Below are 15,116 nucleotides of genomic sequence, written 5' to 3' on the forward strand. Positions count from 1 at the left end.
ACCAAGTCAGATGCTGAACCACACTTGGGAACTGAAGATACCCTCACTGAATCTTTACTATGACCTTATAAGACCAGTACTTTTGTCCTCATTGGACATGAGAAAGCCTAGGTTCAGAAGGTTATATACACCAAGTAACTAAGTTGGGTCTTGAACTCAGCCATGGCACTATGGTGCTTCAGACAATTGCGTGGAAGATTAAATAAGATGATGTGTTAAACCACAAGGGGTTAAGTGTTCAATGAAAGGTAGTATTACCAAAGAAACTGATTACATTATGCTTCTCACTGGGCATACCACAACTGGGAGGGCACAAAAGATCCTAATATAAAAGCCTTTGTCTCTATGATCTGAGTTTTTTTTGGGGGGAAGGGACCGTGAGGCACTATAAAGGTCTCAAACTAGAGAAGGGGGTAAAGGGATCTGAATACGTGTGGGTAAGCACAAGAACTGGACTATTCACAGCGTGGGGAGTGGTTGCCAAGGGAAGTCAGACAGACGTGGGACAGACTTTTCTCAGGATATTAAAACTTGATCCACTTTGGTGTTAGCATGGAACTGTCTCTGAAGTTCTGTAGTTAACAAGACCCAGAGGAATCCAATTAAGGATAGAAGTGGTTGAGATAGTTGACTTGACGGATTAGGTGATGGTTGTGTGAATAAGATACACAGTTGACAAAGAGAGATGGAAATATGGAGGGACACATGGATGAATGGAGAGGGCTGGATGGAGAAGATGAACAGGGGAGGGGGGGTGAAGACAGATGGACCAATGGACTAATGAAGAACTCGATACTGGATGGGGGAAGTAGGATGATGAGATGGATAGAGACAAATCAAGGTGCATGGGTGAGGTGGAGTGGAAGATGAAAGAAATGGAAAGAGCTGCATGGATAGATGTGGAAATGGCTGAGTGGATGAGATAAACGAATGACAATGGGACACATGAACTCGGTAAACTGCTAAGGGAATGAATTTCTACTTGGAAAAAAAGCTTCTTGGCTTTTCTAGACGGGCATCAAGCAGTTCATAAACTCTCTGAAATCATACCCCAATTTGTGATGGATCCAGTTTCCAGTAATTCTGAAGTTTGAGATTCTCCAGATTTTCAGAACCACCGACTTGTGCTGTGACAGACCTTCCCATTCATTAACTGTGGTCTTCTGTTACCACCCCCATCTCCAGAACAGGAAAAGACACATAGTTTCATAATATTAACAAAATATTAATGACATCCCCTTCCCCATCCCTGTTGAGTTAATCAAGGTAGGTAATAAGGACCATTCGCCAAAGCAAACCCTGGGAAGGGGAAAGCTGCAGCAGTTTTAGGATTGTGTTCAGTGTCTGTGCTTCCAGGAGAAATTCTGAGGGCCTGCAGCATTTGGTTGAAGTCCTTGCTTTTAAAGAAGCCTGATATCCTGGCTCACATGTGGAAAGGGGCATCAGGAGTCCCCTTGGCTCTGCGAAGGCCCACAGACTCCTGGGTGGAGGACAGCAGAGTAGGGTGGTTCAGCCTGACCCGGGCCTGGGCTGGCCGCAGCCGCCCACCGCCCCCAACGTGGATGTTGACGGTGGTGGCATAGCTGAGCTTCCTGGCTGGAGGCACCGGGGGCAGGGGCTGGGGCGGTGGTGAAGGTGCCCGTGATGCGGGGGCAGAGGATGACCAGGGACCCCGGGAGGGTGAAGGGGCCTCTCCCCCAGGCCCTTGCCGCCGAGCTAGGCTCTGGCTGATGTATGAGGCTGCAAGGTATCTTGACAGAGCAGCTGCATTGGGGCCCAGGAGCTGACGGGTTGGGGGTGGAGGACTGTGGGGTGGAGTCAAGTCCGAAGACTCTGACCTGGCGACATGAGAGACTAACTGGCCTCCTGGTTTGGACAAAACCACAGTGGTTTGAATAGGGGTAGGTGACAGGTCTTGAGTGTCCCAAGAGCTTCCTTGCTCAGGCAGAGGTGTGACAGCTGGAACATGGGTGTCTTTGAGACACTTCGGCTCCACCAAAGGTGTAGGTTTTGGTATCTGGAGGTCTGTGAGGATTTGCTCCTGAAACAAAGGTGCAGCAATGGAACCCTGGATGTCCGGCAGGCTTCCCTGCTTGGGCAAAGGCAGGCATGCTTGGACCTTTGTGCCCATGAGGCCTCGGGGCTGGGGCAAAGCTGTGGCAGCTGGAGCCTGAATGTCTCGGAGGTCGTGGGGCAAAGACGATGAAGCGCTGGCTGGGATCAGACAGTCTAGGTGGCCTCCACATGCAGGCAAAGGTGAGGTACCTGGAAGCTGAATGTCTGAGAGGTCACGTTCCAAGGGCATTGAGTTGTTGGCTGGGGTCTGATGGTCCAGGCTGCTTCCATGCAGAAGCAAAGGGTTGATGGCTTGGCCACAGACAGTGGCTGGGGACCGAACATCTCTCGAACCTCCTTGCTTAGTTAATGGGGTGTTGGCTGGGCTCTGGCAGTCCAAGTGACCTTCTTGCTTAAGAGTAGGACTGGTGACTAAAACTGTGACATGAGAACAAGTTTCCTGCTTTGGCAAGGCTGGGGTGGTTGGAACTTCAGTGTCCATCCAGCATCCTTGCTGAGGAAAAAAGGTGGTAGCTGGAAGCCGTGTATCCTTGCGACCTCTATGCTCAGGTACAGGGGTGGTAACTGGGACTTGCATTTCCAGGTGGCCTTCTTGATCAGGTGGAGCTGTAACAGCCGGAACCTGGACGCGTGGAGGGCTTTCCTGCTTGGGTAAAGGTGTGTTGGCTGGAATCCAGAGGTCTTGCTTAGGCAAAGTGGTAGCAGCTAGAATCTGGATGCCCTGATGTTCTCGCTCAGGCAAAGTGGAAACATCTAGACCCTGGCCACTCAGGCAGCCTGCCTGCTTAGATAGGGGTGCGGCAGCTTGAACCTGGGCAGCAGGGCCCAGGGGGACAGATTCCTGGGCCATGGTCAGCGGGAAGGCCAGCTCACATACCAGCACATGTCCAAAGGCAGGCAGGGGCCCTGTATACAAAGAAAGGATTGAGTCAGGACTGGAATCTCCGTGTGGGCCACTTCTGCCAACCACATACCTGGACCATACCTGGCTCAGCCTGCTCCTGAGGCAGGCATGGGAACAGCTGGGGTTGTGCCAGAGCCCGTGGCCGGCGGCGGGGGGCATTAGCTGAGGCCCGGGTCTCAGCCCGCTGCATCTGCTGGATCCGCTCACTGTAAAGCCGGGCCAACTCTCGCACGCGGGACGCAGCCCGCTCTGCACTGGGAACTCCAGCCTTCCCACTCCCACTGCTTCTACCCACATCTGAATCTTCTAGAATCAGCAGTGGCTCTGGGAAGCCTGGCCGGGCCAACTGCCCTTGCTCCAGAGCCTGCCAGGCACTCCGGATTTCTGAGCAAGAGCGGAATTCCAGCTCATCTTGGAATCCCTCATCTCGGGTGCCATCCTGGGGTTGGAAATCTGGAAATGATACCCCTTCTTCTTCTTCCTCCTCCTCCTGCCCTGCCCGGCTGCCTGAGGAAGGCCCTCCCAGTTCTCCAGAACTGCCTCCAGACAGCAGTTCTCTCCTGGTGGCTAGAGCCTCATCTGGCTCCTGCAGAGGGCCCTGCAGCCAGGAGTCACAGGGAAGGGTGGCAGCAGAGCTGGACAGACCAGGAATGTCAGGAACACTGGGTATGGCTGGAAGGCAGGGCATTTCAAAAACACTGGAAATGTCAGAGAGACTGGGAAGGCGGGGAATTGGGGGAATTTCAGAAAGGCTGGAAATTTCTGGGAGGTTGGGCACAGCAGGATTTTTGGTAAGGCCAGGAATGTCAGGAACTTCAGCTGCACTGGAACTTCCGAGTCCCTCTAGGATATGGAGTGGGGAAGGGTCCCGTTCGTCCATCTCCAGCTCTTCCTCCTCTTCTGAAGACTCCTCGTTGGGAAGGGGTGGGAATGTAAAGCTTTCACTGTCACCTGGCACCTGGGAATCTCCTGGGAGCTTGGGAATGTCGTGGGGGCCTGGCTGTAGTGAGCACTGGAGAAGAGACCAAAGGTTTTCATGATGGGTTGGCCGCCCTGGTCCCTGGTCTGTGCCTCCCCAAGGGGAGGGCCCCAAGGGCACAGTGATGGGATGCCCAGCTCACCCTCGCATCCTGGATGCCTCGTTGGTTCAGCAGTTCCAGGATTTCTTCAGTGATTGATGTCCCAGAGGGATCCAGCGTGGGAGGTCCAGTGTCCTCCAAGTCCTCAGGGGATCCAGAAGCTGGACCCGGTGACTGAGGTTCTAAGGGAGGGTAGAGCTCCCCCTCACTGCCGGCATGCTATGTGGAAGGAAAGGATGGAGGGCAAGCACCGAGGGCCCACAGCCCCATATTCCCTCAGATGGAGGAATCCAACCCCCAGCCCCCTTAGACCCAGGAGTTTAGAACTCAAGCTTCCTCCTTCACCAAGTCCCAGAGTCTGGGTCCCCAGACCCTGTCCCAAGAGATTGCTTACCTTGAGTCTAGGCTTAGCTGGGAATGGAGAGATGAGAAAAAGAATGAGATGCAGGAATAGCTGGTACTCCTTATAATTGATGAGCTGCCCCTATCACCCCTCCCCCATGAAAACTGGGCATCCCATGGGAAGATACAGACAGGGCTGGATCTGGCTGGGCTGGGTGGTCACTTACTGTTCTGTGGAAACATGAGATATGGGTCCTTCACTGGCTCTGGGGAGAGGACACGCTGACGTCAGGGGCCCAGCTCCCACCCCAATTGCTAGTTACCCTTTCAGTGGAAGAAACTCACCAGACTGCCTGCGGCCACGGCGGGTGGTGGTGGGGCCTGGAGACGGGGCTGTGGAAGAGGCAGATGAGAACCTCGTCATGAGCCCGGCCCCAGGCTCCTGGGAGAGAAGGGGGTTGGGGGTACAATTCCTGGGGGAGAAGCAGGGAGTGTGACCCAGGGTTCTATCCCCTTTACCTGTATTCCTTCGTCCAGGGGTAAAACTTCTAGTGTCTCGAGGTCGGGGAGACCCAAGTGGGAGTGTCATGGGCTCTGGAATAGGCTTACTTTTAGGAGAACCTGTGCGGAGAGATTTGGGGCTAATAGTCTGTGTTTTTTATTTGGAAGTAATTCCTCTACTGCCACACCTCCCAACCTAAGGCCCAAACTCACAGTACAGGCTGTTTTCAAGGAGGACTTGCTTTGCCTGAAAGACACAAAGATAAGGGTTATGGGGCTGATCTTTGAGCATCCTAGTCATAGTCTCAGTAATGGATGCTGCTACGTGACAGGCACATTACATGACTGATGACAGTTACTCCTCACCACAACCACCCTGTGAGGGCGATGCTATTATTCCTCCTGGTTAATAAACTCAGGTCAGAGGTCGCTCAAAGTCACAAAACAGGGACATGGTGGAGCTGGGATTCAAACCTAGGGAGCCTAGACTGAAATTTAACTATCATGTTCTAAGAGTCTCCTGAACTCAGGGTCATCCAGAACTAGTGGGGGGTGGGGCGGTGTCTCCAGCACTCTGATGGCTGCCATCTGTGACAGCGGCTGTACCTTGGCCGGGATGGAGGCAGGGTGGTTCTCAAAGAAGAGGCGCTGGAGACAGTGAATCCATAGCTTCTTCTCCTCTTGGTTCTTGGCCTGGGAATAGATGTGGGTAGAGTCAGGAGTCAGGCGTAAGGTCTAGGGGCTGGAGGGAACCCGGCCCGCTCAGCCCCACCCTGCTCACCTGGAGCAGGTGCCTGTGCTTGGGAATGGTCAGATCGGCCACCTTGAACCCTAGAGGGTCACGAGGACTCTCGCTCACACTCAGGTTGCAACACTGGATGGGGGAGCAGAGTGGGAGGCAGGCTCAGAGCCCTCGGACCCAGCAACATGCCCCCTGTATGTGGGTCCCTATGTGGTTGTATAGGGGGTCCTCTTTCCCCCCACTGACCCTCTCCACAGGCTGGGCTCTGCTCTCCCTCAGCAGCCCTCCCCTCCCCTCATCTGGATTAAGATATGCTTCCCCCTCGAGGACACTTGCCTGGTGGGCAAATCCAGGTCCTTCCCTCTGCATCCCGCTGGCCTCACCCTTCCTTATTGTACCTTGCCCCATCCTCAGACTCAAGAAAGTGTTGCCCTTTTAAGTCAGGCTGTCCTTCCTTGCAGACCCTGCCCCCGGCCACCCCTTTAGGTGTACAGCTATGAATATGTAGAATATAACTTGCAGGTAACATACCAGCCCCATCCCCATCCCTGAACTCACAAAGATGTGACCCTTGTAGGTGTACTCTGGCCCCCGGCGCTTGGCCACAAGCAGCATCCGTGAGAAGAGAAAGAGCAGCCGCTCACCCCCTCGAAGTCGGGGACCACCCCCTCCGCCACCTCGGAATGAGCCTTCCAGCACCAGCTCCCCAAAAGCACTGAGCTCCGGGCCGGTCCAGCCACCTAGCCGCCGCTGCACTTCCTGCCGGGATCCCGCCGGGTGCACGGGATACGGAAACACACCAATGGGCAGCAAACATGCCAACACAAGGGGGTTAACAACCAGGCCGTGCTATCCAATCACACCCTCTAAGGTTACCTTTGAAGTACTGACCCCTCCCCACAAAGGCCCGCATGCCCATTCCTCCCATCCAGGCCACTCTGGAGTCACCTGGAGGCGTGCAGCATGCTCCTGCTTGCGCTTCATGTCGTTGATGTACCAGGCAACTGCTGTCATGGATACAATGGCCTCCTCTACTGTCTCGCGGCCCCCCGTGCCCGGGCCCTCCGCCCAGTGCTTGCCTAGCTCCTGCCAGGCAGCAACCAAGCACCCAGGGAGAGGATTAGAAACAGAGAAAGAATGGTAATGATGAGACAGAGAGAAAAATATAAAGGTAGAGGCAGAAATGGGAGACCCAGAGATGAAGAGAGACAAACAGGAAGAGAGAGAAAATGGAATCAGCTGATGCCAGGGCCCACTGCCAGCAAGACCCCACCCCAAACGCTGACCCAGTCTATAGGGACCACATGCCACCCCAGGCCTTGCCCAGCTTGTCCTGATTTACCGTCCGGATGCACCACCAAGTGGACCATGGGCAGGACCCGGCCCCTCACCAAGCAACCCCCCAAGGGCCACAGCGAACCTGAAGCAACAGATGGTACTTGAGGATGCGCTGAACAGGTTTCAGCAGGAAGCTCTGCAGGGGCAGCGAGTGGTGGAGCTGGGCCTGGCGCTCCTGCAGCCAAAGCGCGGCTGGTGGAGACAGTGAGAGCTCCCGGAGCAGGGCCAGGGAGCTGGGGACACAGCACAGGTCAGAGGGGCAGGCAATTCTGGTGGGCAGGGCTGGGAGGGGTTGGGGGCTGGCAGAGTAAGGGGCAGATTAGGGACTTCAGTTACTGTCACGGTCTGGCAGAGGTTGGAGCTGGGTGAACTGGACAGAGGGAGGTTGGGTGGGCACGACCTGGGGCCCCTCACCTTGGGTAGTTCATGCAGTACAATGTGTAGATGTCAAAATCCTCGCTCTGCGGGTGACAGGGGAATCAGGGAGACCTCAGACTCTCTGTGACCCCTCATGCACAGGCCGGCTCCCCACTTACCCAGGGGCCAGCCCAGACTGAGCACTGGTTCCCTGACTTACCCTCTGCACGAAGCACTCCGCAATGCCCCCTGCACTGCTGCTGCCTTCCAGCTCCTCCAGGAGCTCGCTGCGGGGAGAGAAAAGGGTGAGGGACTGCTCTGCCCCACAGCACCTCCCAGGGGATGACTCCAGGAGGCTGGGTGGGGGCTTGATGGCCACAAGGATCTCTCTAGGAGATGTCATGTCCAGAGGAAGAGTCCTCTGATCCCTACATGGAACATCACAACATGCTCAGGCTTCCTTGGGCTGCATTGGTCACATACCATAGCCTGAAATCTTGTCATAGCTGGCCTGAGCCTGAGTGTCTCCTGTCATGACCCAGGGACGACAGTGTCATAACCTTTGGAGATGTGATCTTAAGATCCTTTTGTGATCCTGAGACCTTGTCAAGACTCTCCGACCTCCTGTGATAATCTCATGATCTTGTCAAGACACTGAAGTATCCTGATTCTTGGAGTCGAGCATCCTCTGCACTGGGGACCAACCATCCTGATTTGTTTAGGACTAAGGGATTCCCAGGACACACATGCTCACACTGTCATGAGCTCCAGGCCCCACCTGAGCCTTGGATTCATCGTGCTCCCAACCCTGACAAAGTGTTGCACTCCATCCCGATGCCTGGCCCTGTCCCATTATTTGAACTTGGACCTCATCTGGATCCTCAGGCTCCGTCTCTTTATTCCTCCACCACTACAGGCCCCCCTCCCCATCATGATCCTTGCCTAATGTCTCGATACCCCATGGATGAGCCTGGACCAGGCCCTGTGGGGCTCTAAGATTTGGGTTAGGACCTAGGCCGCATCCTCTGGCCCACCACCCAGCACCCCTGCCCATCCCACCCACTCCTGACCTGCTGAACTCTCCCCTGACCTGCTGAACTCGTAGATGTCCTCGATGTTTGCAAACAGCGTGCCCACCTGCTCCGTACTCAGCCCCAGGACCCCACCATCCAGCAGGGGGCCCAGGTAGTCCTGTGGGGATGACTGGGGTTACTGGGGCAGAGGAGCTGGCCTGGGTTCCCACTGTGCTCAGGTGCCCTCCTGCCTCACCTCTACAATGCTGCGGAGGTCTCGGACATAGGCCCGCTCCGTCTCCACAATCTCACGGGCCACACGCTCCAGCCTTGAGGGTTTCACTGAACCAGAGGTCCCCACAGGTGACAGATGCAGGCGGATAGGAGGTCCTGGAAGGGGCTCTGGCCTGGAGGCTGAGCAGGCAGGGGTGGGCCCTGGGGCCAGGTCCCCCTCAGAGCCCACTGTGCTCAGGGACGTGGAGCTCCCAGAACCTCGTGGGGAGGCCATGGCAGAGGTTGCAGAAACTGCTGGGGATATGGAGCAGGAGGTCAGGGGGTCTCCCCAGCTGAGTGAAGTGAGCGCTCTCAATCCCCATACTCATGCGCACTTAGTATCTTTCCGAAGGCTCTCTTCTCCTCTTCCTATTTTGCTGCCTTGGTCCAGTCCTGTCCTCTCCTGTCAGTGTCCTCTCTGGGCTTCTGGCCTCCGCTTCTCTAAGCCATATCCATATATCAGCCTACAATATCTTTATTAACTTGCCTGTCTAACTCTGTCACTCCCATGAGCTCTTCATGCCCACAGGATAAAGTCCAAACTCCTCAAGTCCAAACAACCTGTGCAAGGTAGTCAATAGAGACCTTCTCAGTATGCTCTTTTTCAACAGCCATGTCACTTTGTATATTCCAGACTCCAGTCACATTCAGCTTCTTTCAGTTACTTAAATAAACAGCCTCTTCTTACCTCTGGGCCTTTGCACATACTGGCCTCACTGTGTGGAATACTCTTCCCTGCCTTTCCCAATTCATTCCTTTTCTTTCTATTGTTCATTTATATATATTTAAAAAAAAAAATTTTTTTTATTAACTGAGGAAAATTTAAAAAAATTTCTTTTTAGAGAGAGAGAGAGGAAGGGAAAGACAGAGAAACATTGGTTGGTTGCCTCGGGTAAGTGCCCGGACCCTGTATCATACCCACCTAGTCCAGGGATTGAACCCACAACCCTCCAGAACAGGCTCCAACAAACTGAGCCACATAGATCAGGGTTCTATTCTCAGTTTAGATGTTCCCTCTTCCAGGAAGCCTCCCCTGGTCTCCCAGGCTAGGCTCCCACAGCCCCCCTGGGCTTTCTCAATCCCAGCTTTGATCACTCTACCCTGGGATATCCCTCTGGGCTGCCACTGTCTAGGGATGGGTCCATCTCCCCCACTGGACTTGGAGCTCTGTGCCTGCAGACCTGGGACTGTCTTGGTCACCCTGTGTTGCCAGCATAACCCAGCACTGGGCCAGCCACAGAGAGCTGCAGTGTCTTGAATAAAGGAATGAATGTCCAGCAGGCTCCTCCCCTCCCTTGCAGCCTCACCTGTCTGAGTCCCACACACAGTTGCACAGTCACACGCTTCACCTTTGCGGCGGAGGTCAAGGCGAGGGCTGGTTTTGGACAGGCTCAGTCCACGGGCTCCCTCTGGCATGGCTGAGTGGCTCAGCGGCTTCTGCAGAAAGACCCCCCTTCTTGGATATCAGAACTCCGTAGGCCTCCCTGCCGCCCACACTCAGATTGGGGGCTGAGAATTAGGGTCGCGGTCTAAATCCAGGGAGGGAGGGGCCCCTCATGGGGTAGAGAGAAGCAAAGTGATAGAAGGAGGGGGGCAAGAAAAGGTAACCAAAAAAATGGAAAGGTTGAGACAAAGAAGAGTGAAGATAGCAAGAGTCGCTGAAGCTAGGGAGTCTGGTCAGTCTGGGGACAGAGGCGCAGGGATCCTGGGAACGGTTGGGCTCTGGCTGGAGCCTAAGGCTAGGGGCAGGGCTGGGAAAAGCCGTGGGCGGGAGGCCGCGGAGTCCCAGGGGAGGGCGGAGGAGGCTGGGGGACCGGATGCCGGGGTCCTGCAGACGGCTCCCTCCCCCACCGAAAGCTGTGAGGGGGCGGGGGCTGGCCCTGAGCCCTCGATCTCCCCTCCAGCCAGTCCCTCCGCGACGGGCTCTCTGACCCCAACGCCTTCCAGTACTCCGCCAGCCCCGAACTCCCGCCAGCGCCTCAGCTCGCCCCTGCCGGCACGCCCCCTCATTGTTTAGCTGCAGTGGCGCTGCCCCCTCCCCCAGCCGGTCGGGGCCTCTCGCCTCCCTCCTCACCTCACCGGGAGTCTCCAGCCCCGAACCGAGACAGCCCAGCCACTATTCGACCCTTAGTGTGGCGCAGAGCTGGCTCCTGGGTCCCTGAATCTCTCTGAAAGTCAGGGGCGGAAACTTGAGGCTCTCGGCCTCCGGGAAATAAGAATCCGAGGTCTCTTGGAAAATGGGGTGCAGAGGTCCGAATTTCTTAGTTCTCTAAATGCAGCGTGCCGGAAGCCTGACTCTTGAATCTCAGATGGGGGTGCTAGGGACCCAAATCCTGAAATTTCTAGACATGGCCGTGGGCGGCCCGGATTCCTGTTTCCCTAACTCTAGAAGCAGGAATTAAACCACCTCCAGGCGGGATTGCAAGGGAGTCCCAAATTCCTGGGTCTCTGAAGTAATGGGCGCTTCTGCCCAAAACAGTCTTGTTTGGGGTCTTAGATGTCCATAACCCAAGTTTCTCATGGGAACCCCTGAACAGTATCTCTGGTCTGGGATCCTAAATTCTTCAAATCGGGGTGCAAGAAGCTCGCCCTCCAAGGTCGCGCGGGGCTGATGTCCCAGACTCCCGGCTCCTCCAGGATACGGCGCTGGGCACCTGGATACCTGGGGTCCTCTAGCCTGCACGCGGAAGCCTGTGTTTCGGGGTCTCTCAGTACGCGGTGCAGAGGCTCGAAAAGCCGGAGTCCGTGACTCTGGACCCCTCAGACTGCAGGATGGGTGGGACCTGGCTAAAGCGGAGGCAGTGTCAGCGCCACTTCTGCGGCCGGAGAGCCTGGTCCCAGCTGTGAGACTGGGGGCGGTTGACCGAAGCTTCCCCTCCCCCTAGCCGCCAGGGCTCACATCCTGTTCCCGCCCGCGGGGGGGAGGGGCCGCCTTCCGGCCGGCCAGTCAAAAAAGAGTTAAAACCCTCCACTCTGTGTTCTGAATATTCAGGAGAAGGCGAGTCCCGGACAGGCTGCACTCCCACATTCCAAAAGCCTCACGGACTTTTTCCCTTTTTCAGCAAAGGCCTTCGAGGCGTGAGAATCCGGAACTGGTCATCCACTGTCTCCTATTGGCCAACCAAAATATTGCTATTTGCATATACAATATAAAACCGAATTGTCCAGGGAGGTCACGTGGTCAGGAACAACTGAAGGACCCCACGACGGAAGGGTGCGGCCGGAGCTCCAGTGGCGCAATCGGTTAGCGCGCGGTACTTATACGACAGTGCGTAGCGAAGCGATGCCGAGGTTGTGAGTTCGATCCTCACCTGGAGCAGCTTCAATTTTCCTTCGTCAGTTTTTATAAACTTTAAGCATTTTATAAATCAACCAAAAATTGTTCTTCACTTGAAGGAATGAACATTTTGATTTTCGGAATGGGAAGATTCCGCGGACTCTGGCGACCCTCGGTTAAGAAGTGTTCTGTATGGTAGGGAGGTATCTTTTTTTTTGTTCTGGCCGCCAGAGGGTGATATTGCCTCTTAGATATCTGCACATTTCACTGGACTTGCAAATCTCAGTTTAAGATTTTTGCAGAGAAAAACAAATACCATATGATTTCACTCATATGTGGAATCTAATGAACAAACTCAACTAACAAGCAAAACAGAGACAGACTCATAGATGGAGAACAGATGACAGCTAGTGGGGGGGAGGTTAGGGGGTGGAGGGATTGAGCAAAAAGGAATAAGGACTCATGGACATGGACAACAGTGTGGTGATTGCTGGTAGGGGGGATGGGGGTATAAGGGGACTAAATGGTAAAGGAAAAAAATATAGTAAAGATTAGATTAAAAACAGATTTGTGCAGATGTATCAGGCTGTGGATCCTCTGCAAACCGTGTTTATGGCACTGCCTCCGTCTGTCTTGGATTTTTTTCCAGATTCACTGGGGTATAATTGCCATATAACACTGTCCGGGTATTAGCCCAAGGTGTACAATATAATGATTTATGTATAAAATGTGAAATGATTATCACAATAAATTTAGTTAACACCAGTCACCTCACATAGTTACTTTTTTTTTCGTGTGTCTTGGAATTTTAATCCTCTTTCCTTTCCCATTTCTGAATCGATTTGCTTTTTTCAACAAATACTGAACATCCACTATGTGACCAGCTGCTATTTAGGGCTTAGGTATCAGTGATACTATTGCTGTGAACAAGACAAAATCCCTTTCCCTGAGGCCTTGATATTCTAGTGAGGGAAGGAGATTTACATACACATAGGAACTAAGTATATTTCATATGTTAGGTAGTGATAAATGTCATGGAAAAAGTAGAGCAAGGTAAGGAAGATGGCGAAATGGGAGGTGGGGTGTGAATTGCAATAAGAGTAGTCAGAGACCTCTCACTGAGGAGACATTTGAGCAGAGAACTGAAAGAGGGGAGTGAGTGACGGGGCTATCTGGGGGAGTATTCCAGGCAGAGGGCACAGGCAGCACAAAGGCCCTGTGGCTGAAATACATCAGATGCATTTATTGATGGAGCAGTTAGGAAGACAGTACGGCTAGAGCAAGACTGACCAAAGAGAGAGCCAGTCCATGTAAGCTAGTAAGAATTTAGGACTTTGGCTTTTATGTGATCGGACTCAGGTGTCACGACTGGTTCCCTTTGGTTGTCTAGTGTGGCAGTGGAGAGAGACTGAGGGCAGAGGTTCAGGCTAGAGATGATGGAGATAGAGCCAGGGTAAAGGCCAGAGGAGGAAGTGAATCAATGAGGATTACTCTTGGACTGGGGTGTGGGTCTGACAGACAAGGGGACTCCCAGGTGAGTCCCCTTTTGTAGCTGGTGGTAGGTGCCATTTTTTTCAATGATTTTTTTTTTTTTTTTTTTTTTTTTTGAGAAGGAGCAGAACATCTGTTTTTGGTAAGGGAAGGACCAGAGGTATTTGCTTCTTGTTTCGTCTGTAAGTGTCTCTGCAAGGTTCGCCCTTCCTCTCTGCCTCCTCAATGTCTTCAGGTCTTTGTGTTTCTATCTTTCCCAACCCAACCCTTTTTTCTTATGGATGGGGACAGGAGCCCTTTCCCACATAAGGGGCAGTTTCCAGGAAGAGAAGATCAAAAGGCCTGCCCCTGGGCTAGGGTGAAAGCAAAGGAGGGGTGAGAGGACCAGGAGGTAGGAGGAGATGAGGGAAGGTGGGAAAGGAGAGAAGAGGAAGGAGCTGGAGGGGAGGAGGAGAGGGGGTAATGAGGTGGAGGAGGGCAGAGGGAGCAGAGGCGTGGGGAGGGAAGGTGGAGTCGAGGGGAGAACGAAGAGGGCCAGGAGGGGGGAAAAGGGTGGAGAAGGCGGCCGGGGAGAATGGGAGAAAAAGAGGGGAACTGAAAGGAAAGAAAAGAGGGGGTAAAGGACAGCGGGCTAGAGGGCTGGAAAGAAAAGATATTGAAAGGGGACGAGGAGAGAAGTACGGGGGAAGAGGGGAGGATTGGCGAGGGTGAAGGAATACACGAAGGGAGGTGAGGGGTGAGCAGGAGGATAAAGAGAGATGGAGAGGAGGGGTGGAGGGGTAAGGGGGGAAGGGAGAGGAAAAAGTGTGGGTAAAGAAGGAAGAGGGGTCGAGAGGGAAGAGGCCCGGGTGGAAGGGGGGCGGGGCGCGGGCACTGACGCGGAGCTGCTTCCGGGCTCCCCGCCCCACGGTGGGACTGGCTGCCTCTTGCCTTCTTTGGTCCGAGGACACAGCTGTCCGGGCCCCGCCCCCACGAGCTTGTGACCCACACACCGGGGCCTCCGCTTCCCCGGCGGAAAGGCCGAGATCCCGCAAGCCTGAACTTCTCAACCCCTGACAGTCCGAGATGGGGTACTTCCGAAGGTCTAGGGTCCCGGAAAGGCAGAAGCTACGACTCCGCCATTGGTATGACGCCGGAGGCACCAGGTCCTAGAATTCTAAGTGGCAGGGAGACTAGCTCTGAGATTCCAAAATATTGTCCACCTGAGAAACGTCCAAACCTGTAGGAATTTTTTAACTGAGTTGAGCCGAACTGACACCAATTACTAGGAAGCAAAATCTCAACCGATTGAGAAAATGCTCCAGACAGAGAATAGCAGATTTGCACCTTATTTTATACAGTACAGTCAAAGGAGGATGCATAAAGGGGTTACATAAAATCCATTGGGAGGCAAGAGAAAGCAAAGCCAGGAAATGTCTTGAAAGTGGACAAGAAGTAAAGTTAAAAGACAAATAGTTCTTTTACATTGGTGGGTACAGAACAGTTAACAATCAACATTTACAGCAGAAAGAGATGATATGTAGGAGAATAAGTTAACAGGGGGGGTTTGGTGGTCTAGCGTTTTGGTGGGAGATTGTGCCCTGAGGGGGTCTAGAAAAGGGGGATTACTCTGACATTATTGTAGATGCAAAAAGACAAAGAACAGGCTCGGTTAAGGCAAAGATTGACCTTAGTCAAGAAACATACCCACCATGACTCACTTTTAGCTAGAAAGTTGTAAGAC

General features: G+C 53.8%; 1 protein-coding gene and 1 non-coding gene across 2 annotated transcripts; one reads left to right on the forward strand and one right to left on the reverse strand.

Moving 5' to 3' along the window:
* Positions 1 to 1,131: 1,131 nt before the first annotated feature.
* On the reverse strand, positions 1,132 to 11,470 carry PLEKHG2 (pleckstrin homology and RhoGEF domain containing G2). Its single transcript, XM_054580800.1, has 19 exons — positions 10,700 to 11,470; positions 9,933 to 10,062; positions 8,609 to 8,880; positions 8,430 to 8,530; positions 7,560 to 7,626; positions 7,397 to 7,443; positions 7,065 to 7,215; positions 6,593 to 6,730; positions 6,203 to 6,403; positions 5,684 to 5,776; positions 5,509 to 5,595; positions 5,116 to 5,149; positions 4,921 to 5,022; positions 4,747 to 4,794; positions 4,629 to 4,667; positions 4,454 to 4,470; positions 4,102 to 4,278; positions 3,062 to 3,992; positions 1,132 to 2,982 (listed from the first exon to the last, which is right to left on the reverse strand). The coding sequence occupies exons 2-19, from the start codon at positions 10,039 to 10,041 to the stop codon at positions 1,424 to 1,426; spliced, it is 4,173 nt and encodes a 1,390-aa protein (XP_054436775.1). The 5' UTR covers positions 10,042 to 10,062; positions 10,700 to 11,470; the 3' UTR covers positions 1,132 to 1,423.
* Positions 11,471 to 11,850: 380 nt separating this feature from the next.
* On the forward strand, positions 11,851 to 11,944 carry TRNAI-UAU (transfer RNA isoleucine (anticodon UAU)). The gene is made up of 2 exons: positions 11,851 to 11,888; positions 11,909 to 11,944. It is a non-coding gene; the product is annotated as a tRNA-Ile (tRNA).
* Positions 11,945 to 15,116: the final 3,172 nt, after the last annotated feature.

Source organism: Pteronotus mesoamericanus, unplaced genomic scaffold, assembly GCF_021234165.1.
Source record: "Pteronotus mesoamericanus isolate MK-2021 breed Mesoamerican mustached bat unplaced genomic scaffold, CSHL_Meso_final contig_639, whole genome shotgun sequence".
Classification (NCBI taxonomy): Eukaryota; Metazoa; Chordata; class Mammalia; order Chiroptera; family Mormoopidae; genus Pteronotus; species Pteronotus mesoamericanus.